The sequence below is a fragment of the Cajanus cajan genome, chromosome 11 (assembly GCF_000230855.2).
Source record: "Cajanus cajan strain Asha chromosome 11, NIPB_CcT2T_4, whole genome shotgun sequence".
Lineage (NCBI taxonomy): Eukaryota > Viridiplantae > Streptophyta > Magnoliopsida > Fabales > Fabaceae > Cajanus > Cajanus cajan.
Window position 1 is genome coordinate 34,176,958 of NC_138527.1, and position 23,907 is coordinate 34,200,864.

The 23,907-nt window shown below is 32.1% G+C and overlaps 3 protein-coding genes across 4 annotated transcripts; 1 reads left to right on the plus strand and 2 right to left on the minus strand.

The window, feature by feature from the left end:
- Positions 1-1,531: 1,531 nt before the first annotated feature.
- LOC109807998 (cystic fibrosis transmembrane conductance regulator) lies at positions 1,532-5,245 on the minus strand. Its single transcript, XM_020370780.3, has 3 exons — positions 4,804-5,245; positions 4,288-4,467; positions 1,532-1,971 (listed from the first exon to the last, which is right to left on the minus strand). The coding sequence occupies exons 1-3, from the start codon at positions 4,867-4,869 to the stop codon at positions 1,762-1,764; spliced, it is 456 nt and encodes a 151-aa protein (XP_020226369.1). The 5' UTR covers positions 4,870-5,245; the 3' UTR covers positions 1,532-1,761.
- Positions 5,246-8,548: 3,303 nt separating this feature from the next.
- Positions 8,549-16,379, plus strand: SUV2 (protein dimerization). Its single transcript, XM_083066517.1, has 12 exons — positions 8,549-8,849; positions 9,625-9,663; positions 9,815-9,939; positions 10,619-10,698; positions 10,795-11,153; positions 11,680-11,748; positions 13,176-13,258; positions 14,005-14,274; positions 14,357-14,463; positions 14,798-14,952; positions 15,298-15,497; positions 15,784-16,379. Exons 1-12 carry the CDS (start codon positions 8,601-8,603, stop codon positions 16,046-16,048), a joined length of 2,001 nt encoding a protein of 666 aa, XP_082922643.1. The 5' UTR covers positions 8,549-8,600; the 3' UTR covers positions 16,049-16,379.
- A 2,300-nt stretch (positions 16,380-18,679) lies between these two features.
- On the minus strand, positions 18,680-22,848 carry LOC109808000 (disease resistance protein RPM1). Of its 2 annotated transcripts, XM_083066226.1 has the most exons (3): positions 22,018-22,848; positions 19,247-21,400; positions 18,680-19,159 (listed from the first exon to the last, which is right to left on the minus strand). In XM_083066226.1, exons 1-3 carry the CDS (start codon positions 22,445-22,447, stop codon positions 18,996-18,998), a joined length of 2,748 nt encoding a protein of 915 aa, XP_082922352.1. In that variant the 5' UTR covers positions 22,448-22,848; the 3' UTR covers positions 18,680-18,995. The 2 variants fall into 2 exon arrangements, with proteins under 2 accessions (XP_082922352.1, XP_029129060.1); XM_029273227.2 differs by having other exon boundaries at positions 18,680-21,400; positions 22,018-22,838.
- Positions 22,849-23,907: the final 1,059 nt, after the last annotated feature.

The following is a 23,907-nucleotide window of genomic DNA, read 5'->3' on the forward strand; positions in this document are numbered from 1 at the left end:
GATGTTATTTATTTTTCATGCCCATTTCTATGTAACTCTTGATAATTCCAAAAAAGTTGTTCCTGGTGAGTTGTGTTAGTATATGGCTAGAAAACACATTTAGTAACACCATCCAAGACTATGCGTTCATATGATCTTATTGTATTTATCTATTTGATATATCAGTCATTACAATCAAGGTTTAGCTTTGGTGCTATATTAATTCTCAATTCATTTTTGATTAAGAGGAGAACCACTAATTTGGTGGAATAAGTATCAGTTGACTGAGAGTAACATAAACAAACAAAACCTATGATCTGGAAATGAAATGCTGGATTTTGGTAATGGATGAGTTTTGTATAGGTCAGAGTGGAGTTGCTTGTTGTTTATCCAGAGTTTGAGGTCAATGCTTCAATAATCGGATTGAAGAGTCGTTGCAACTAATGTGTAAGAGCGCACAACTACCGTACCCGTAGCATATAAACTGTATAAATAATCAAGTTATACATCACAAATAAAAAGAATCATTCCTTTAACCAAATGTGTTTTCCAGTGCAAAACGATCCTCAAGTTTCATGGGCCCGAAGCTGCTCACAATTATAAATAATTACTGGGAAAAAAGGTTAATTGGTTTTCAATATATTAATTTAATTAATGCATGCGTAGATTATAGGTGTATCCCAACGAAGAAGTTTTTTTTTTTTTTAACTTCTATTCAAACTACTATGATTTAGTGCGCGTTTTATTTTTAGTTGAATCAGATTCCAAGCACTTTCAACTCGATCCATGAGTAGTGTCATCAGATTGAGAAAGGTTGTTGTGTTCCACATGGTGCCTGTTATTATTAACCACTTAATTCACGTATAAAATGACTCTTCTAACCTATTTAATACAATATAATATACCACGTGTATCGAGTAGAGTTCACTTTGGGGCTTTCAAAACTATCGTTAGGAATATTAGCCGTGCAAGGCAAGACAAGCATGAAATACAGAATTTAGAGCACATGTTGTTTCCTGACATAAGATATAAAAATGCTAGTTGAAGCCAAATATTATAGCTTATATATCATAAATCCCACTTCATTAATAATGCTCCGACTCTGCTACAGCCTTTATAGACGTTCCATATGTATAAAAGAATTTATAAATAAACAGGTTTTAATTTTATAATTTTTAATAAATTTTAATCAATAACAAAATATGTACTAAAATAAATGTGTTAGAGAGTATAATATAAGACTCCTTTTTCACAAATTGTTTGCATTGTGTGGTAGCAGTCAAAAGAATAAGAGGAATCCAGCATTTTTTTTTGTTTAAATATTCAACCAATAATACTGTGCTTCGAAAAGTACGATAAAGAAAGAATATGTCACTAACGCTTCTAAATTCATGACCATGGTGTTTTAACAATTCAGCTGATGATTTCGTGAACACTTGAAAGCACAGTTTGGAATGATGGGAGAGAAATAGTAAAAGGTTAGGTAGAGTTAAAAATATGCAATAATATATAATAGACAGCAAAAGTAGAAAAGAAATATGCTCAATAACAGTAGACCTAAAGTAGAAATTTGTATATTACTCGAGTCTTTATATAAAGCAGCTAGTGAAAATGTGCCACATGAATTTCATGATTATACATTTGAATATACATACACATATTGGAGCGGCATACTATGTAGAAATGGCAAAGGACAGCAAAAAGTGACGCAGAAGGGGCATCACATTTAAGTTGATGGAATTTATAACAACAAAATACCACATTGAAAACAATAATACCAGTTTAGATGCCTGAAGCATTACACTCTTCAAGAAGTTTCAAAAGATTGTGCTCCGGAGCACTAAGAGATGGTAAGATCATTCGGTTAGACTGAGATGACCGTGGCTTAGTCCCAGCACCTTCAGATTCAAGTGCTCCCCCTTCCTTCATCACTGGCAGGTCACCTCTTCTCCGCACAGTGGCAGATACTCGTTCTTTCCATATTCTTCCATCCTGATGATTCAGGAACAATATTTCAGAATCCTAACATCTAAGAATTTCAATAAATGAAGCAATCTAAACACCACTCCCCTTTTTATTCAACTGATTCAACAAACAGGAAAGAAAGGCAATCACTCGTATACCACCTCCCTAGTCGTCAACCATATTCTTTATTTTTTCAAAATAATATTCTGGTTTTTAAAAGCTCAACAGTAACTATGAATTAATAGTAGCTGTGTAGTTATTGATCATATTTAAATAATAAATAGCATGTTTATTTATATGCAAATTTATATGTGTCATCTAATTGCACAATCAAGAACAAAAATAAGCCTCTAGTTTTAATTTACTAACAACACAATTATTACTTGATTTATATGTATGCTAGATGCTTTAACTGCAATTCTGCCACACGTGAAATTAGGAAGACAAAATGAAAGTAACGGAATAGAAGGTAAAATTACTCATGCAGGCGTCCACTCATGATAAATTTTTGTAGCAGCCCACTTCCAAACCTCCCTGGGCAGCTTTGATGTTAGAACTTAGAAGAGGAACAACTAAAGATTCAAATAGTATGACTAGTTACACCAAAGCATTTACAAACTAAGGCAAAAATATGGCTGCTCTGAGCCCTCCCACAACTACAAACTTGTCTATAAGTCTATTGAATAAAAACAGTAAAGTGTACAAAATCCATCTGACCAAATTCGATGGAACTTTAATTAACCCCTCAGTGTGCATAAATTTCACTATGTCATGCTTGTTGACTGTAGCGACACTATCAGGTTGGAATCACATATACATGGATGCATAAGAAAGACTGAAAAAAAAAACTATTGTAGGAAACTACCCAAAGAATCCCTTGAAAAATAGTAAGATACCACCACACCCCACAAGCTGGTAGTCAGTTATTCAGCAATTATGTTTGAGCTTTATAAACCATTGCTGACATGCTCCAAATTATAAGACCACTAACTGCTTTATCTACTGAGTTCTGAAAATGCTTCCCATTTGTTTGGTGTGGTGGGTGAAAGATGGATCTGTCCTAAGGATCTTCAGTCTTTCTTGGGCATTAATTTAAATGGCTTGAATATGTTCTCAGTTTGTGGTAGGTTGATGTATATGGTTGGAAAGAAATGCTAGAATTTTCGTTGGTCTAGTCTAACCTATGGATTTAGTTTGGTACAAAGTAGTTCATCTAGCTTCTTTTTGGAGTCATGCCAAAGGTATCTTTAAGGGAATGACTTAGTTATAAATTCAAGACATTGGCTTGCAATCCTACATGCATCATACTCTTAGTTTATGTTCTTTCTCTTTTGTTGTATAGTAGATATCTTATTCTTGTAACTTTGTATATCTCCTCTCTTTCTAAAAATTGCTCTTATTAGTCTTAAAGGATTTTTCATGTTATTTGAATATCAATGCATTATCAAGATATATGATTTTATCCATGTTTGAACCGGAAATGTATTTGCTAATAAAAAATGGAAACATATTCAAAATGCACAACTCAACAAGGCATATCATTGTCGAAGCTAATGCACTTAACGTTAATGCAAAGCTAGTTTAACATAATACTATGCATATGCATACATTACAACGACAAAAAAAAAAAATTGATGTTTGGAAAATGCTGATAAGCAAATATACATTATCAAAATATTGTTTTTTTTTTTTGTTTTATCTTAATTCTAGAGAAATAATCTATACAAAAAAGTCTTCTCAAAAAGACGCTAAAAATAGTAATCTTTCCTCAAAATAAAATAAATAAAAGACATGCCTAGTATCCTAACACAATCAGGTCGGATGCTTAACAAAACAAATCATACTTTCAGTGAACTAAATAATAATAAGATTAAGAATTCAATTGGAATACAGTGAACACACTGTCACCTAATCAAGTAAGTGTCATACAATTGAAAATTATTGACTCTTGCAATAACTACTTTAAGAATCATGTCTGTCTAGTGTAATTTCTAATTAGTTGATAGTGTAAAAATCTTTACGGAAAACATATAAAATTAAACTCTAATAACAAACAAGAAATATAATGATGTGCAATTTGTTACTACTATATATCCAAACTGCTTATGTTCCCCGTCTGTTTTAAAGTTTGGTAAAATTGATTTTGATAAAACTAACATGAAACCGCTGCATGTAATTGGGATGAATGCCTAAATTAATCTTAACCCATAGATTTTACAATGAAACATGTGCCACAGTGAGAGAAATTGATTGCAGTATTGTACCAAAAACAAACAACATATTTCAAAATTCAAACCATCAATTTTTGGCATACGCCAATAGAGAACCAGAAATCTGTCTTACATTAAGAATAGATGGTTCTGGCAAGGGGCACTGAATTGGCCTATCATTATCAAGGGGTTCAATTGGGTGTTCAACCGGCTTAAACTCCACAGCCACTTCAATTCCATGAGAAGTGGCAGTTGCGGCACTTGCTACGGCAGCAGCAGCCTCTGAGTTTGGAGGCATCACTTCCCTCTCATCCTGCAACATATAAAGTCAACGCATAATGCAACAACACTAAGTTCATGACACCAATTAAAATACCTAGCCAAACAAACAAATATAGGTTTTCCTAATTTTCCCAATCCAACAGCAAATCACATGAACAGTTAGATATATTGAAGTCACGGAGCAAGACAAGGTTCATAATCAATAATCATTAAATTTTAATGTGGTTTTCACAATAGCACAAAAACAAAGAACAAGGCTTAACCAACATTTCATAGGTCAATCCAAGTCCACCCCAGAAGAAAAACACAAAATCATTGGATTTGGCTTGCAAATAAAGGATTCATCAGAAAGAGAGAAATAACTTACCAGAGCACTTTGCGTTCGTCGGTGAACATTCCTTCCAACAGAGAATCTCGAAAATATACCCACCATGATATTTTTTCCCCAACTCAAAAAAACCAATACCCAGGAAGGAAAAAAAAACGATTTTTGGGATGTTGGTGTGATTATCTTGCCAAAGGGTGGATTAGTTCCCTATAGTTGATGTTTGGGAGAGGCAAAAATCGGTTGAATCAGTGGTTGCATGAGAAGGGTCCTGATCCGGGGCAAGTGCGACCCGGAACCAGACGGTATTGGTATTATGAATCCAGAGAGAGAGAGAGAGAGAGAGAGAGAGAGAGGGTGAGGTGGAGAGAAGAGGAATCGTTTACTTGGCGTGAACGATGATGATGTTGGGTTTGTTGTGTTGTGATGGGGATTCTCGTTTGGGGAAGTTAATAATGTAGTAATAATAATGCTTTGGAATCAGCTGAACAGACAGTATCAAAGTCTAAACTCTAAACCACAAGAAACTGAGAAACTGCTCTTGTTTAAAAACAAAAGAGTTACTGTGTTTAATCTAAATTAGTATTTACAGTGTAAATTACTGATAAGTCTTTTTATTATTAATAATAAAAACACAAAAGTAAAACTTTTAAATGGCAATCATAACCGTCATTACAGACAACATTTTGGATTCAAATCTTTTAGATAAAAAGATATAAATAAATAAATAAAACTTTATTTAAATAACTATTTAGATTTTTCAATAAAAATTAATGATAATTAAAGTTACTTATGTTAAAAATTAATCATCAATAAAATTAGTTATAGTTTAATATCATATTTAAAAAAAAATTATAATTATGATATTTGACATGGAAGAAGAAGTTTTACTTTCTAATCAATTACTACTATTAATCGAAAAACACTAACAACCATACAAATTGTGAATTTTACTTTTTATTTAATGAAATGTATTTATAATTTTTTTATTTCGATATATTTTTATCAATTGTTTTCAATAAATCTAAAGAACTTAATTATAGTATTTTTTTATATTTTTTATAAGGTTGAATCACTTAATTTACTATAATTAAAGAAACTTAGCTAATTTAATTGATAGTGTTAAATTTATTTTAAACTTATATTTTTTTTTTCTGAAATTACTTCTAACATTAATGATATTATTATTTTATTAACTATTTACTGAATTAAGAGAAATAACAATAATTAAGGGGTTTTTTTTTCCTTGAATCTTATAAAAAGAATAAATGAAGTAAATATTTGTTAAAAAAATTGTAAATCATCTTACTCCATATCGTACTTTTTTTTAATAGTAGATATTAAATATGTTTCGTATTTTCAAGATATTAAGCACATTTACTTTTCATTGACCAATATATTTTTTTATAAGGTTATAACAATATTTGTAGAGTATGAAATAGAGGATATAATATTACAAATTTTAAAACCATAAAAAAACTGTATTTTTTTTATATCTTTGCGTATTTCATTATTTTAAGATAATTAAAATAAAAATATTTATTTTTATGCAATTTTAAATGTAAAAATTACATTACAAGTATATAACTTATTTTCTTATAAATGTTCAAGTTCCAAATTTCAAAATATTTATGAAAAATCAGACAAATTTACTTATAATTGAATAACAATATAAAAAGGGAGAAGATAGGGTTGATGAAAAAGATGTATATTTAAAAGGAGGTAATGCAATTAGGAAAGCATTATTAATGAGAATTTAGAAATGAGTGAGATGGAAAGGCAAAAGAGAAAGAGAAAGAGAAAGAGAAAGAGAAAGGGTGTCACAGTCCACTGACGCACCACATCCACCGTCCATCTTACCATTCCCTGCTCACTTCAACAACACTATATTTTTTTATTTCACACAAATTATTTTTAAATAATAATATCTACTTTTAATTTATTATTTTATGATGCCAGCTTATTTGACTCCACAATTACAACCCAAATGTATGGATCCGTTTCCACTTTCAATGTCCCCCACTACTTTCTAATTCAAATTAAAGTGGTACTATATTTATTAGTGATGAGTTGGAATATTGAGCATTTCTTTTAAATGTAAAGAAATTGTAAAGGCAGTAAATAACATTCAATGATAAGAACTTACCCATATTATAACTTACCACCAAACATAGTAACATACATTTATTTACAAAGTAAGTTTATTATTTTATATTTTATTTATTGAGTTTTTTACACTATTCATGCAATTAGATATTTTTTTATTTCATAAAAAAATATATCTCGTTCTTAATCTTTAAAAAAATAAAATAATATTTTTAATCATAATTTCATGGCTTAGACAAGAATTAAATTACTTGAACTAATGAAATTAGAGAATTAAAGTAATAATTTTGATATATATATATATATAGATAAATTTAACATAAATTGATTAAGTTTAATTGAGTTTTATTTATCAACATGATCACAAGTGGTAATACAGATTGATCCATTTAAGACTCGATCTGCAAAACTCATAAATTTAATGATTAAATAAATGCAATTCATAAAATAAAACAATCTAAAAAATTTGATCCACATTCAACCCACGAAACTTACGTATAAATAAACTGACATACTAACTTAATATATATATATATATATATATATATATATATATATATATATCACATTTGTAAACAACATTAAACATTTTAAATAAAAACTCAATGTCTTAACAAATCAAAGTTTGTATATTTTAACAAAACACCAAAATTTTAATATTTTTAAATTTTAAAAGTTCAAATACATTACTTAAATATTTAAGTATTAAATCTTTTTTTTTTAAATTTTAAAATCAAAAGACACCAATTAAATATCAAATTCTTAATGTTTTTAAAATAAACATTTTAAATCTTAATGTTAAACAAGTTAGCTGACAAAGTCCACAAATTTCATCGATCAGGCAAAATAATATGTTACAATCATATAAATTTTAAAAAATCACATATATGTATAGAACGTGAGCTATTAAATCTTGGGGTCAGCTATCCCACCTTTTGAGGTGCCTCCAACGTAGCGAGGAGATTAGTCACTGCTCGGCGGTAGATACTCCAGGACGAAAAAAAAAAAAAAACAAATCAGTTCATACATCTTATTCCATTACTTAATTCCTAAACATAGTTAACAAAACCATTTTTTTAATACTTTTTTTCCCCTTTTCAAATCCCCGACTTTGGAATTCTAACAACAAAACCACCATTTTCAAATTCCTTTGCCAAATTTTTTTTTTATTGAGTCATCACATCTTTTTAGTGAACTTTTGTGCAAGTTACTCAGCGTTAAAGACAAACATCCACATATCTAACCAATGATCATTTACCTGTATGTTGATGTTTTTTAAAGTTTCTATTCCCCTTAGTTGCAAACATATTATTCTACTTTTACAAACATCTAATCTAATATTAACAAAATTATTTTACAAGTTTATGGTCATAATATTTGTGTAGTCTATAAACACCATTTTCAGGAAACTTGAACATCTAATTATTGGGCAAAAGATTGTATATATTTTTATTTGATTTGTTAAATGGTTGTGTTTGTTATCCAGTTGAGAAAGGTAATCTATTTGTACGAGTTTCCAATGGTCATCAATAATTTTTAGCAATAAAAAAAATCATTTTAATTTCAACAAAATAATTTTAAATTTTAAATAATTGTAATTCAATATATATTTATTATTATTTTATTATTTTATGTTTGATAAATATACGAAGTGTTTGAAGTTTGAAGCATAAGATAAAGTTGAATATAAAAAGGTTGGGAGTTGGGAGTGTGAATGGGTGGGGAAGTGTGGAATGGGGAACGATAGCGAAGACCTATTCCCAGACGAATGGGATCCGAGCACACTGGAACAGTTAATCCAACTGGAAGAACAACTCACTTCTTCTTCAATCCCAACTAAACCATCTTCTTCTTCTTCTTCTCTCATTCTCGCTCACGCTCTTCCTCTGCAACCGCCTCCTTCCTTCTCCCCTCCGCGAGAACTCTCGCAGAGGCTCCCTCGCTCTCCCGATAACAAAGACCTCCAGATCCAACGCTTGAAGGTAATTTCTCCACGCGACTTTCTCTTACATTCTCCTTGTTTCTACATGAGTCAGTAGCGTAGTGACGTGGATTGTTCTCGACCTATTTCCTATGAGGAAATCAATTTTACTAAGGATAACCGTCGTATTGCGCTTAATTTCGATTTCAGTTTGTTTGCATAGACTTCTGACGTACTAGAAGAAAATAGAAAGGAAAGATTAAATAAGTTATTTCGTAATGCATGAAATGAAATGAAATATAAATTCCTGGAGAAGTTAATACAAAGAAAAATTCTACGAATTATTTTATGTGTAAAATAGTTTTAATTTATGGAGAAATTAATTTTCTTTTGTCTTTTACTATGAGTGTTTTTGGAAAAATTTATCTAAGCAGGTTCCTGGTCAGAAAGATTTACTTGTGGCGTTAGGATTTGGAAGTCGAGGTTAGTTGTAGAGGGAATGTGTTCCCACTTCCCATTCTTTGGTTTTATCGGTGAAATCGTGTTACTTGATTTAGAGGTATTTTAGGCATATTTTCAATTGGCGTCCAACTTTTGAAACTCGAGGTTTCTATTTGTAGTTTTTCCCTCTTTTTTGTATGTTTTGGAGGTGACATGGGAGGAAAAACCGAAAAAGGTGTTTTGTATGCTGGGTTGTTTTGATGATTGTTGAGATGACTCACGTGCATGTGCTTTTATTATAGGGTTCATTGGCCACTTTTCAAAATTTAGATAATGAATGTTTACTTGACTTTTCTTATGCTAAACTTGGTATTGTTGGCTGGTGGCATGAACAGAGGGAGCTGGAACATGCAACAAAGCAGATTGCAAATCTGGTATGCTTGTGCTACTGTACGCACTTGTTGTTTTTAATTTGTTGAGGACACGATTCTGTCTTATTTGTTCTCACTTTGTAGCTGCTGAAAATTTTTTTTGATTATGAGAGTCGGTAAAATGTTGGTATGTCATAACTTTGTGTGCTTTCAGGAAAAGGAGCGTGTCAGGTTAAAAAAAGAAAGAGACAAGAAAGAAGATCAGCTCAAATTTATATCTTCCAAGAATGAAGAAGAAAATGCTTGTACCAAGTGTTCAACGTCGCAGAGTGTAAACAAGTAAGTCAAAATTTTAATTTTGTTTTACAGGATGTTCCGATCATTTGGTTATGGGACAAAAGTGTCTCCTATTGTTGCATGTCAGATTAACCAACAGGAAAGCGTAGAGTTTAGCTCTTTAATATATTGCAGCTATACACTACCATTGTTGTTTACATAATCTTGAATGGTGCACAAGGTAGAAGCTATTGAAAAAAAACTACTAGGATGAAAAAGGGGCATTTGACTTTCTGCTAGGAAGTTTATGAGCTAAAACTGAAGATAGAAAAATATGTAGTCTTTTTGCTGTAACTGTTGGTGAATATGTACCTGTCTCTCTATTTCTGTATGTCATATATCTTATGGGCATTGGTGAGAGTGACCAGAGCTTATTTATACAGCCATTGCCAATTGTGTCTTGAATGACAAATGGTCTGAAGCTAAATTAAGAGTTCACCCGAAATATCTAGTAATTAAATTGCTTGACTAACAGAGTAGACTAGACTGAGTTTAAGCTATAAGCAGAAGGGTCAAGGTATGCCATGACAGATAACTAACCAGTAATAAGTTACCGGTGTATCATATCAGGCCTGAGATTGTTGTTTAAATTCCTTATTTAGTGCTTTTTTTTATTCTCTCTAATGTAATGTTGCACTACATGTGGCATAAAGTTATTATTAACCAGGCACTAAAATGACAGGGATTTTGGAACTCTTGCTCCCAACTGTCATAAAATCTCTTCAAAAATTCAAAATGGAGTAACTTCAAGCGACCCAATTGGTGAGGCATGAGAAAAATATCTTTCTCATTTAAAAGAATTTTCTGTTTACTTCTGACATGGTGACACCTTTCTTGGCTTGTCTTTTTGCATGCCAGTTGAAACTACTTTTAAAGCTAAGGGAGTTGAAACAGACAAGGTTAGTCATCAAGAAGCTCAAGGTGCTCTAAGTGATGATCTACCTGCGTATCTTGATCTCTCCCAGAAGTTGCTGGCAATTTGGGGATCTCCAACTGACAAAAAGATGGGAAATAGCGTGATATCCAAGTTGCTTGTGGGTTGTCAAAGAGATTTTCATATTCTCTTTGGCTGCTTGAATATGAGTCTACCCTCTGAAATAACAAGAGAATTACTTTCAGACTCAAGCTCTTCAGGAGCAGCTTTGCATCACCTCAAGGATCGTTTTCATACTCCAGAAGCAGCAAAGATGTCAAATCTCTACCTTGCGCTGACAAAGGTATTACTTCAACTTTGCTTTTTTATGTTTCCTGTACAATTCATATATGAAATTGCAAATTTCTGATCCAGTGGAGATATTCCAGGCATGAAATAGTAGTTTGGTTTAAAATAATGGGTGTCCATATTATTGATTTGGAAATTTTCCAAAAAACGTGAGGTAAAAAATTTGCATGGACTCGGTGATTTTTGTTTGTTAGATTATATTTTTCTTGCCTCTTTGGTTACTCCATATGGTTGTTTTAAAGTGTTTTTTATGTTAGATATTTAGATATCTCTTGTGCAGAGTTTTTCTTACTCATTATATGTTCATGTTCATTGTGCTATTAGGAGGATTTCTTTGTCATCATTTTTTGCATTTATCTTCTCTTGTAATATCATAATTTATTTTGTTTTTTTTAATTTTTCCTAAATCTTTGGACTGATTCCTATTCATGGTTACATATTGGCTCTTGTTATTAGCTGGTTTCTATTGTTCAATCATGTTAGTTGAGGTTGTATATCATCCAGATATTGATGTGTTACAGATAGCTGATGGGACAGATGTTTTGGAAACTTTGATTGAACCATTGCTTGATCTCTGTGGTATGGAAAATGTAAGTACTTTCATATTAATTTTGTGAATAAGTGTTTTATTTTTAAATTGCTTGCAAACTTATATTACTATTACCTGTATGTAACCATTTTCCTTATTATGTGGTAAGTCTCTTGAAAAATGATGAGTTAGCTAATTTAATGGATCCTGCAGGTTCCTAAGGATAAAGTAACAATTAACACTCATAGTTGTAGGAACCAAGAATAGAAATAGAGAATTTTTTTTTTTTTTTTTTATAGAATTGAAAGAACAGAAAATAGTGGATCCCTCCTCCAAGAGTTTCCCCCTCACAAAGGATTCCTCCTTTGAGCAAATGCTAATTCTATAGAATGGTGCAAGACAGAGCGGATCCTTTCCCCTTAGGTTCTTCTGTTTATTTAACTCCCTGACCGGCTAACTCATTGCTCCAACTATTAGTAACTGTTTTTGCTATTCCCTCTCTCCTAACTCCTAAATGCTAACACATAGGCATAAAACAGTTTGCTCATGATAGTTACTGCAAGATGCATGGTTTAGCAAATTTCAATAAGCACTTGAATAACCAGTGATCATTGATTTGATTGCAATCCTGAGGCCAGCAGAGTTTGAGGCCAAAAAATGATTTGTATTGTTTGCAACCTTGAATAGTGTATATTAAGCTTGTGGTGAGTTGGAAATTGGAGCGTTGGATAATGATATCATAAGTGTCAACCAGCCCTTGGCCTAGAAATTGTTAGGAAGAAGGTTAGCTAGTGAGAGGGGATCAATTAAAAAAGTTGGGGAATAAAGAGAGGTGGGGGGGGGGAGGATTCATTCAAAGAATTAAAATGTTTTTGTATGAACAGGGGAAATTCTTTGTGAAGAAAAGCCATTGGAGAAGTCTTTCTCCTTTTCTCTGTTCATTTCCTTTTTTTTATTTTATGTTTTCTATCAATTTCTCTTTCCTGTGTTTGTAAAAGTAAACTAAAGCCCTAGGATGAGAATGATTTCTCTCCTTTTCTCAGTTCATTTCCTTTTTTTTTGTTTCTATCAAATTCTCTTTCCTGTGTTGGTAAAAGTCAGCAATTTGAGCCTTGTACTCCAACTAGAGTCTATATATGCAGCATTTTTTAAGTTCTGATATATCTGATTTCTAAAACAAAGTTACTGTATTAATTTATATGAAATAATATCATGAACATCAATGCCATTGGCTTCCTGTACCTAACTACTTGTGAGTTATGATTTTTGTAAAAGAATTTTCTGTTGAGTTAGGGCTTATTGAGTCATTATTGGCTCATGTCATTGTATGCTTTGATGATATTCTAAAATTGAAATGCCCACATGCTTGAAAGTTGAAAGTTACCATGTTGGTTTCTAATGTTTGTAAAAGTAATTTTATCGAATGTTCTCTTTCTTCATATTTTATAATCTATAAACCGTTACTGACAATTTCTCCCTTTTGCATAGGTTGTTATTGTCCATAGCTCTCTGTGTGTACTGCATATGCTTCTGAAGCTCCTATTGGAATTGGAAAAGAATGTTGGAAGGAGGTATGCTGCTTTATTTGGATGATATTTCCCCTTTTTTTAATAACTTCACGCTGATTGAATGTGTCCTTTCCCTTGTCCATTAGCCCAATGTTACAATCTGAATTGATCCCTTTCTCTTTCTGAAGTGATGATATTTATTAATATTATATTTCAATTAATAATACGTCTATCAGATACCGAGTTGTATTCAACTTGGCTATGCTGATGTCTAGTCTGGGTTTGATAACTATGGTGAAAACAAAAGAAAATGAAATGTTTTCTCAAGTATGTCAAACTTACCCTATAATATAAGTATTGAATGTGTATAGACTGGGTGGAACAAGAAACTAATTATTGTGCATAGACTGGGTGGAAATGTTGTAGCCAGACAACTGATCTATCTTCCCCACCCTCTCTTAGGTGCCTGGGTGGGTGTGGAAGGGGCACTGGTGACTAGGTGAGGGATTGGAGTTTGGTCAGTTGTTTTTGTTGTTGATTTGCCCAAAATGCTTAGTTGTAGTAAGCAATAATTTAATCATGCTGCTTTCAGAAAATGCTGTTGAGCCTGTTATATAGTTTATACCTTTTCTTCAATTTAGTGATCTGTACCTTTTTTCCCCTTGGGCAAGACTAAGAATCCAGGATAGGTTATAAACTGCTGAATGGGATTTACTGTATTGGAAGTCACTTTTTCTTTCTTTCTTTCATTGTGGTTGTTCCTGTTCTTATGAACTTATGATTTGATCTTTCCAGTGCACTCTGCTCAGGGACAATGTCATCATTGAAGGTCTTCACGATGGGAATGACCTTGTCGATTCTGGTGTAAAAGATGGAAATCTCTTCAATGAAGAACTAGTACGCAGAAAAGAGAGCTGGAGCCATCAAAATTCCTTACAACCTCATGTAAATTGGATTTATCTTTTTGAGATAATGCATCAAATTGCCATGAGGATCACAGAGGAAAGAGTGAGAGTGGAGGCGGTATCTATTATGAAGCTGCTTTTCCTGAGAAGTAATGCTTACTTTGAGAGGGATCAGTAAGTTTTCAAGGTTCTGTTTTTCATTAAAAATCGACTTAAGATATTAAGTTGACATCATGTGAAATTTGTGTCAACACAGGTTTAGCCAGAAAATAGTTTTTAAAACTATTTCAGAATTGCTAAAGAAGAATGCTGGGCTGTCTGTGAAGAAACATGGTCTAAGACTTCTATACCTAGTTCTAAATTGTAAGTTTCCTCCACTAACCATTTTATCAAATTATTTTTCATCCAGGGCTACAAAATTTGATTCCTGACCCCTTTCATTTCAATTGGTTTTGCAATTGCTGCATATAGACTTCACATCTCCCTTATATCTTTCCTCGTAATTTTGTAGGAAAGTAATGATTTTGACTGAAAACAGTTTATATTTCAGACTGTCATACTTGTTGCTCAAGTACAAGACAATAGTTTAAGAATTGAGGGTTAATATGTGTTGTTATCTGCTGGGCAGTGTGCATTCCATGCTGATCCTAACTTTCTTATATGTATTTTTTTAAAATTTTATGTTCATGCGTTCAAGGTCCAAAACTCTTGGCTGCCTTCTGCTGTGGTTGCAAAGAGGGGGATGATAGCAGTTCTATGGATGGCAATGAATTTGCTTCTGATATCCAAATTTTTAAGATCATTCTTCAAGGATTGTCTGATTGCGTAGTATCTCATAGAGGTGGTTTGCTGGTAAGTTTGCTAACGAAGACACTGATACTGTTCATATAAGTGGACATTTTGGCATAAAAATTCAATTGTGATGTGTTTTTTTTTATTATGAAGGCTGTTGGAAAATACATATGTTGAGAATATTGTCCATTTGATTATACAGTTGCCTGTGGACAAATTTGATGTGTCTGCATCTAGATTACTCTTGTATTATTTATTCTTTTACATCTAGATTAAAAGCTTTCTTATTCTCTTCACTAATAGGGATGTACTCAAGCACTTCAGTTTGGGGAAAGAAAAAACAAATTAATATGATATGTATTTCAAAACATTATCCGCCTAAAATTTTGATCATTGTAATTTCAGGAGTTGAAAGTAAGCAGAAATGCTATTCTTGTGCTGGCTTTCCTTTCATCATCTGGACAACCGGGTTTTGAAATTCTTGTTAGTCACAGGTTTTCTAGCAGAGGGGTAAACTATCTTATGTTGATTTTGCAATTACTGGTATCAGAGATGGATCTTGAAGTTGGAGCATATGAGCAGCAGCCAGAAATTTTTAGGGAGAGGTAGTATAACTTGGCGTTTGGATACGTTCATCAAAATTATTCATTCCTCTTATTTGCAAATTGTACTTTACAACTGTGTTTTCTTAAGGTTATCCTTATTATATTTTTTGTAGAGTCCATTCATTTTTTGAATGAAAAAATATATATTCCACTTTTGTGTTCCTTTGCTTATGTTTAGGTTGATTCTGAGGTTGAGATATCGGTGAAGTCTTGATTTTCATGTGTACGATGTGATTTAAGTCTTGGTTTCTTTGACACACTCTGACCATTTGTTGTCACTTGTCAGGACATTTTTGATACGGGAGATACTGATATTACTTAACAGACTAGTGTCTAACCCTTCATATTCTGCTACTGTCTTGCGCGATTTAACAACCACTAGGGATATGGCTGGTTTGACAATTGATGTTGCAAGCAGATTATCTCGGAAAGCAAAGAAAAATGGGCAGCAGGACAGCATGGTAAAGCATATACGAGAAACTGAAATCGTTGACCTAGCTCTCCTTTTCAAGAAAAGGGTATTCACATATTTAGGTGATGACTTATCGTGATGCGTCCTCTTCCATTGTTCAGAGATTTTGTACATCTGCTCGTGTGTATCATTCTACTCAGGTAGGAACTGGTACTGAAATGGTGCGAAGCATATAGGCAGCAAAGGCACGCTTGTCTTGATTGTTAAGTTTCAGGAGTCTTGCCTAGCTGAGGAAATTTTGACTGGCATGAGAAATGTTTTGTTCAAAATAGTGTAATTGAAATATGTGATTTAGTGATCGAGAATGTGGTCATTGAGCAATGTCAGGCTTGAGAAAGTGACGTACCATTTTTTTTGGCATATTCCAATCCCCCCTTCTTTTTAAGGCTATGGATGGACTCATTTTTTCATGGCTTAGAAGAATTTTAAAAGTAAAATTTAAAAATAAGAGTTTTAAATGTAAATTATAAGTTATTTGATAGTTTTTATTTCTTTAAACGTAAAAGATTTGATGCGAGAGAAAGCGGAGACGAAAAAATAAGAGGAGACTACGAGAATAGAGTGAGGGAGAAAGATAGAGCAAGAGGAATATAGGTTTTATTTATTATTTTTATTTTATTTTTTTATCTTGCTTTCTTTAGAAGTTAATTTTCTTTTGATAAAAATTATGCTGCTTAATGTTTGAAGAGTTTTCTTGTTAAGAAAAATGTTTGACGAGTTTTTGAAATGTACTTGGCTTGCTTTTTCTTAAAATAAAAGAAGAAAAAAATGGGGTTAGAAGTTTAGATTTGGGTATGATTTCACTTGTAATTTTTTTTTATTGACAAAAAATGTAAAGTTGATGAAAATTACAATAAAATCAAACCTTTAGAGCAAGTTTGGTGATTAGGATATGAAATAAAGGTATGATATGATAAAAGTATAATAAGTTTTATTCAAATTTTGGTGGGCATAATGATAATAAATAAGATAATATTGTTATAATATATATTTTGTATTTAATATAAACTAATAAGATATGATATAAATTATATTCAAATAAATAAACTTGTTTCTTTAAATTGCATTTAACTTTTAAAAAATAAATTTAAATTTAATTATTTAAAAATTTAAATTAAAAAATAAGTTTTTAAATATTATATATATATATATATATATATATATATATATATATATATATGTATATAGATATTATTTATGTAGTTACTTTTATTATTACTATAATTATTTTTCAAATATTTTATTTAAAGTTACTTAAATAATAATTTTCATTTTAATATTTTAGTAAATAATATAATTTAGTTTATATGTCAATATATTATAATTATATATAAAATAAAATAGTGAAAGAAAATTTATAATATATATTATATAAATTAATATATACTAAGTGGTGATCAATCGGAAAATACATGATTTGAGTCACTCCTAAAAAGTCAGCTCAAAGTAAAATCGGTAGAGTTTTATATGGGATTACCCTATCATGAAATTAACTATTTGTGACTTTTCTTATTTTTAACACCCTATCTTCATCACAATTTCAAATATGCTCAAACACATGATAAAGTTGCAACTTTAATAATGAGTCATCGAGCGGTTCATGATGTCTTATTTATCGAGACATACTACAAAAATAACAAAAAATCAAATTCAAACATTAATTATTTAATATCATGAAACAAAAATTACGTTATTAATAAATTAAATTATGTGATCAAACATAAATTACTAATAAAATTTAAAAATAAATTATATTATTAATTAATTAAAATGACGAGTTCAATAAATTAATAATACAAACAAATAATAACACAAATGAATTTTCTTTAAATTAACTACAACCACCAATATACTAATAAAATGCATCGATATTTATTTTAAAATTCTTATATAATAATTTAAAACTATAATTAAATAAAAGTTAACTTTTGAAATTTAAACGTTTACAAGAAAATTTAAGTATAAATATGTTAAATTTATATATTTATTTCTAATATCAATTAAAAATATATTAATTAAATTCATCAAATATAATACTTCAAACAATTAAAAAAACCATCTATGTTTATTTTACATTTCTGATATAATAATTTCAAATTATACTTAAATAAAATTTAACTTTACAATAAAAAAACCTATAAAATATTAATTAAATATAAATGTTTAACTTATATATTCAATTCTAGTATCAATTAAAAAAATACTATTTAAATGCTAATATAATACTTTTCAAATTAAAAAAAAAAGTTTACTAAATAAATTAAAGAAATACGTTTACACATGATAACTTTTAAAACGTTTAGACATGATAACTCTTCAAGTATAAATACGTTTAATTTATATATTTAATTTTAATATAAACTAAAGAAATATTAATTAAATGCATCTTTTAGAATACTTTAAACAAATTATTTTTCTTAAAATTAACTTCAACAACCAATATAATAATTAAATGAATTTATCTCTATTTTAAAATTCTTATATGATACTTTAAAACTTTTCAAATAATAATACGTGTATAATATCAAACAGAAAACGTTTTGGTTATTCGATTCTATATTGCATTAGGATATTGTAATGGCCTCTGTTATACTGTAATTGCCATCAAGGATATGGAAACAAAAGGTTTTGTTGTGTCCTCTATCTGGATTAAGAGTTCATCGATGATAACACACTATATCTGTAAAAGAATAGGGATTTGGATATGTACTTTAGGATGAATTATATAATACAATTAGTCTATTTAACAATGGTGATTATACTATTTACATTGATCAATTTAAACAAAGGTGAATATAAACCTACACCTTTATTTAAAGTACAGTTTAGGTAATGTACATAAATTGCTATTCACATTTTATGGACTTGGGGTAACTAATGTGATTTAGTTGTTGTACTCTAATTTAGATATCACCTTGATAACCCACACATTAAATATGCGCATAGATTATTAAGGTGAAACTTTAATTTTGAGTAGAAAACAACATACAGAAAGTTTTGTTGTTTTATTATCCCACAATTTAGAGCTACAGCTTCCACTGAATGCGGGGTTCATGACTTCTCATGACAGTGCCAGATCGGGGACAACAATCTCTGCTGAAACTGTCTACAGAATAAACATCCCAACCACCATCTCTCCAGTAAGTAGAGTAAACATCTGGAATATGTGAGACTTTGAAGTGATCTTTTCCTGGACCATGTGGACATATTGTCTTGATCAGTTCATCTGGCATATCAAAAAACTCAAGGACTTTGAGCTTAGTCAAGTGCTCAATACCTGATGGCACTTTCTTCAACAATTCACAACGACCAATGCTCAGCCTTTCTAGGCAAGGCATTGCATCCTTCCCCACTATCACCTGTTTGAGTCCATCAAATTTGCCAAGGCCTAAAACCTTGAGCTTCTTGAACTTTCCACACCTAAAATGCAGTGTGTCACCATCATAAACTTGAAGTAGTTCAAGATGTGCAAGGTTTGGCAGATCCTGCAGATACACTAGTGGATCATATTTTAAACAGCTCCATTTCAGGAATAACCTGGTCAGGCTATGAAGAGACTGTATCCAACTTGGTAACTCTTGTAGACACCCTGACAAATACAAACGTTGAAGAAATGGAGGGGGTGAAGAAAGGAATGTCAGATCAATGACCTTATTCTCACCCTCAGAAGTTACAGAGAGGGCATGAAGGTTAGTTAATCTCTCAATGGATAAACAGAAAGCCTTCCCATCTTCCTCTCTAAGTTTCAAGATGCCTAACCTTCTCAGTTGACTTAGCTTCCCCAACTGCCTTATTATCATGCCACAGTCATGGTTTGCCTCCACAAAACAAAGCTTTTGTAGTGACTGTAAATTTCCTATTTCAGTGGGGGCCTTAAAACCATGTTTGGAGTAGAACTGTGCATAGCCTTTGACTTTAGACCGATAGACAAGGAGATGGCGAAGCTTTTGAAGCTTTAGTATATCTACAGGCAATTCTCTGACACAAGTCTCCTTAAGATCCAGTGTTTCTAGATTATGCAACTTTCCTATTATATGACTTGGAACCATTTTCACCTTTGTATTCCTTAAGCTTAGATATCTTAAATGATATTGATCAACAACTGCTACAGGAAACTTCTTCAAAGGTGTATCTTGATAATCTAAAACACCAAGAAGTTTAAAACCTTCTGGAAACAGTTTGCCAAGGGACAAATTTTCTACAACACCAAACATAAAGAGAGAACGGAGTTGAGAGGCCGACCTATGCTGCTGCCGATATGGTAACCTGCCATGCACTGAAAGGCGCCTAATCTTTTCCGGCCATGCCACACTTTGTTCTTTGACAATGGATGCAAAGTTTTGGTCCTTGGACTTCAAGATGATGATCTCCCGTAGAAGATCATGGATTCGCAATGTTTTGACCCTTCCATCAGATGTTGTCTCTGCTACTTGTATTAAGTTTCTGTTCAGGAGCTCCTTGAGGTAATCATTTGCAACATCTTCCATTGTTTTTCCTTCTTTGGCTTCAATAAATCCTTCTGCTATCCATAAGCGAATCACTCTCATGCGCTGAATCAAATAGTCCTCAGGAAAAATGCTCAAGTACAAGAAACAGTATTTCAAATGGTAAGGCAAATCATTGAAACTGAGGTTAAATACTGTTTTAAAATTATCAAGTTTGCCGTTGCCTTGAATTTCAGCTCCAAGGCTACGGCAAATCATATCCCACTCATCTATCCTGCGCTTGTCTTTTGTAGCTAGGACACCACTGATTGCCACAATTGCAAGGGGAAGACCCCCACATTTTCTTAAGATATATTTACAGATATCCATCAAATATGAGGGGCATGAATGACCCTGAAAAGTGTTCCTACAAAACAGATCCCAAGCCTCATCTTCCTTCAAGGGGTGCAAGTTATACACCTTACCATTGGATTCTATGCTGGAAATAGAGGCTAAATCAGATTTGCGTGTGGTGATCATGATCCTGCTGCCACAATTATTGTTAGGCAATGCATATTTGACAGCTTCCCATTCATACATATGCCAAACATCGTCAAATACTACAAGATATTTCTTCCTCTGCAGCAGATCTTTAATAATCATCTTCAGCTTATCACTACACATGCTTTCCAGTCCCTCTGGAATTGGTCTCCTTATTTCGGAAAAAAGCTTCTGGGCCAAGTCTCTGAGAAGCTCCTCAACTTTACAAGATTGAGAAACAGTAACCCAAACACAGGCTTTGAAGTGTTTTCTTACTTCTGGATCATCATATGCTTGCTTCACCAAAGTTGTTTTTCCCATCCCTCCCATTCCGGTAACAGAAATTACTTTCCGTCCTGGACAACCCTTCATCAACCACCCTATCAACTTCTTTTTTGGCCTGTCTATGCCTACTAGATCAGTGTTGTCCAGGAGAAGGGCATCTCCTCGTTGATCATGCCATGCTCCTGTTTCAGAATATGTTTATTCACTTTATTGTACTAGTCTCACAAGTGAGAATAGTGTAGTGTGTAAATAGCAAAACAAATACCATCGATGCTATAAGAGGAGAGGTAAACACGGTCGCCAATTGGAGGTGTTCAAATTGTTATTACTTGAAGCTTTCAAATTCTAGACTTAAATAGTCAAATATCTTGCTGTTGATTTGAGTCAAACTGAACTTGACCCACTTAAGATTTTGAGTTCAAATCTCATGGTTGGAAAAAAATGTGATTGGAATGAGAGAATTTATCTAGGGTGACTCACTAACCAAGCAGTAGATACTTAGCATATAAAAAAAATTAGTGAAATATCTGCAGATTGATCTGTATTCCTTTTTTTCCCCTTTTCTTTTAATAGTCAAATGAAAGAATAAGGAAAAAAAAACTCAGCAAGAAATGGTGTGATTAGTGTATAAGTGCTTCAATTGGACCAGCAGCAATTTACTGATTACAACTATCACTTAGCTAGAAAATAGGAAAAAAGAACGAAAATAGCATAATTGAATGGTTCCCCTATATAGTTTACATGACAATTAGGATATTCATCGGTTAATCTTGAAAAGAGTCTTTGCAGTTGGTAGTACCTGTATAATTGGAACTTGAAGCCTCTGAAGGTGTGTGAAGCTTACTGAGGAATCTCTTGTCAGTTGAAGAAATAGTTTTCATGCGTGAGTTGATGCTTTTTAACTCATGAGCAATCCGATAACGAGCTTTCATGTTCCTGACTCGGAGATAAATAGATAATCCATTTGCATGGTTATTTACCTGGACAAGTTCCAATTCATCAAGAAGATCTTCAGCCTCGTGAGCAACATCTCTGACTTGCTTAACCCAAACTTTGAGTTCCTCATCACTCTCTTCTAATGCATCTGCTGCCCTTAAGAAGGCTTTTATCAGCTCCAACCGTCCTTTTAGACATAGCACTTCTGCTTGAACCTCTCCGAACAATGTCACCTTATTATCAAAAACAGGTGCAAGCCTTTCGAGAAGAAAACCTACAGCACTCTCTGCCATGCTCTATGCATTTCTAAACCAGTCTAGTAGAAAGAGACTTAGATTTCAGACTTGTTAGCTATAGGAAAAGCCTTGCCTCGTTGTTTCTTATAGTCCATTTTATTAATATGTTAGGATTTACAAATGATATAGCAGATAGAGATTCAAGACTTTTTTCCTCTCAAAATTGAGATATGGCAGCATCACAAGTAGATAACTGTTAACGTGTATGAAAAGGAAACATAAAGAAGTATAAGTAAAGCCCAAAAGTTATCTTAAAATATGTTAAGTTCAGCTAAAAGCTTAAAACTTATCTTAAAATATTTCTGAAAATAAAATCAATAAATAAAATTGTTGACTTACTTTTAGTTTGATAATGTATTAGGAAGAAACGCGGAAGGATATTAAAATGATATTCCTTACCGGAATGCAACTTCTATTTAGAAGCTGGTTATCTGGTGTGTTTCTTGATTAATGCATTAAATATTTGGTAAGTGATACCTTTTTTTTTCTTTGGAAAGAATTAGTTTTGGTAAGACAGGTTTGTCTATTGGTATTTAAAAAAAAAAAAAAAAAAAAAAGAGGCTTTCCTGAAGGGGAATGGAACCATTTGCATATGCCACAAAATAGAAAAAGAACGTTACCAGTCACTCAGGGTTTAGGTATATCGTTAGTGAAACATAGTGTGATTAAAGATTAAGGTTAGATTTTTTGGGTGAAAAAAATTAACACCTCATAACACTGCTAAAATGAAACAAGGAAATTCTAGAGGTGAAGTTGGAACTCCTAAGTCCTAACCATATTGTTAATTATAATGACAAAAAATAACGTCTTTCAGGGTCTAAAATTAGAACCATACGAATATGCTGAAGTACCTAAGGAGCAAGAAACCTTAGCGTGTCTTTTCTTTGAAAGAATTGACACACAGCAATCATACTCAGAAGGTGATTTACTCAGAAATTGTATATAAACTGGCGCTTTCCTTAGGTGTCAAGTTGTCGGGATGATGGCTCTATGTTTGACTAAAATAAGGATATTGGAACTTGCTCCATGAATCCAACGAGCATGTTGGTCTTTATTGTAGACCAAGAAGGTAGGACAATAAACTTAGAGGGAACCAAATCATATTATAAATGCAAAATTGATTGGTATTGGCAGAAAAGTCAAAGACTGTCCAGTCTTAAATATAATAATTAATAAGGACAAGGGGTTCATGGATCTCTGATGTGTTATCTTTAGTTTTTATTCAAAAGCTAATAAAACTTTGCGCGTTAATGGAAAAAAAAAATGGTATACTTTTCCATTCACACGCAGGATAGTGCAAGTGAAGAATATTTTTTTAATACCTCGAGAATGTGCTAGAGAAGTGTACCATGGAAAATGTCCTTACTCTTTGTTGATATGTTTTACAGAAGGACTAAAAGTTTGTACTTTGAGGGTGAGAAGTACGAAATTTTCAAACATTTTCCATGTACACAATG

What these genes read in the sequence shown, in the direction of transcription:
- LOC109807998 (XM_020370780.3), bottom strand. Translation starts at nt 4,869, where the DNA reads ATGGTGGGTATATTTTCGAGATTCTCTGTTGGAAGGAATGTTCACCGA. An exon ending in GACGAACGCAAAGTGCTCTG is followed by an intron (nt 4,468 to 4,803) that starts GTAAGTTATTTC and finishes TATATGTTGCAG; the next exon opens with GATGAGAGGGAAGTGATGCC. An exon ending in CAGAACCATCTATTCTTAAT is followed by an intron (nt 1,972 to 4,287) that starts GTAAGACAGATT and finishes CTGAATCATCAG; the next exon opens with GATGGAAGAATATGGAAAGA.
- SUV2 (XM_083066517.1), top strand. Translation starts at nt 8,601, where the DNA reads ATGGGGAACGATAGCGAAGACCTATTCCCAGACGAATGGGATCCGAGC. An exon ending in ATCTCTGTGGTATGGAAAAT is followed by an intron (nt 11,749 to 13,175) that starts GTAAGTACTTTC and finishes CCTTTTGCATAG; the next exon opens with GTTGTTATTGTCCATAGCTC. An exon ending in CCAGAAATTTTTAGGGAGAG is followed by an intron (nt 15,498 to 15,783) that starts GTAGTATAACTT and finishes GTCACTTGTCAG; the next exon opens with GACATTTTTGATACGGGAGA.
- LOC109808000 (XM_029273227.2), bottom strand. Translation starts at nt 22,447, where the DNA reads ATGGCAGAGAGTGCTGTAGGTTTTCTTCTCGAAAGGCTTGCACCTGTT. An exon ending in TTCAAGTTCCAATTATACAG is followed by an intron (nt 21,401 to 22,017) that starts GTACTACCAACT and finishes ATTCTGAAACAG; the next exon opens with GAGCATGGCATGATCAACGA.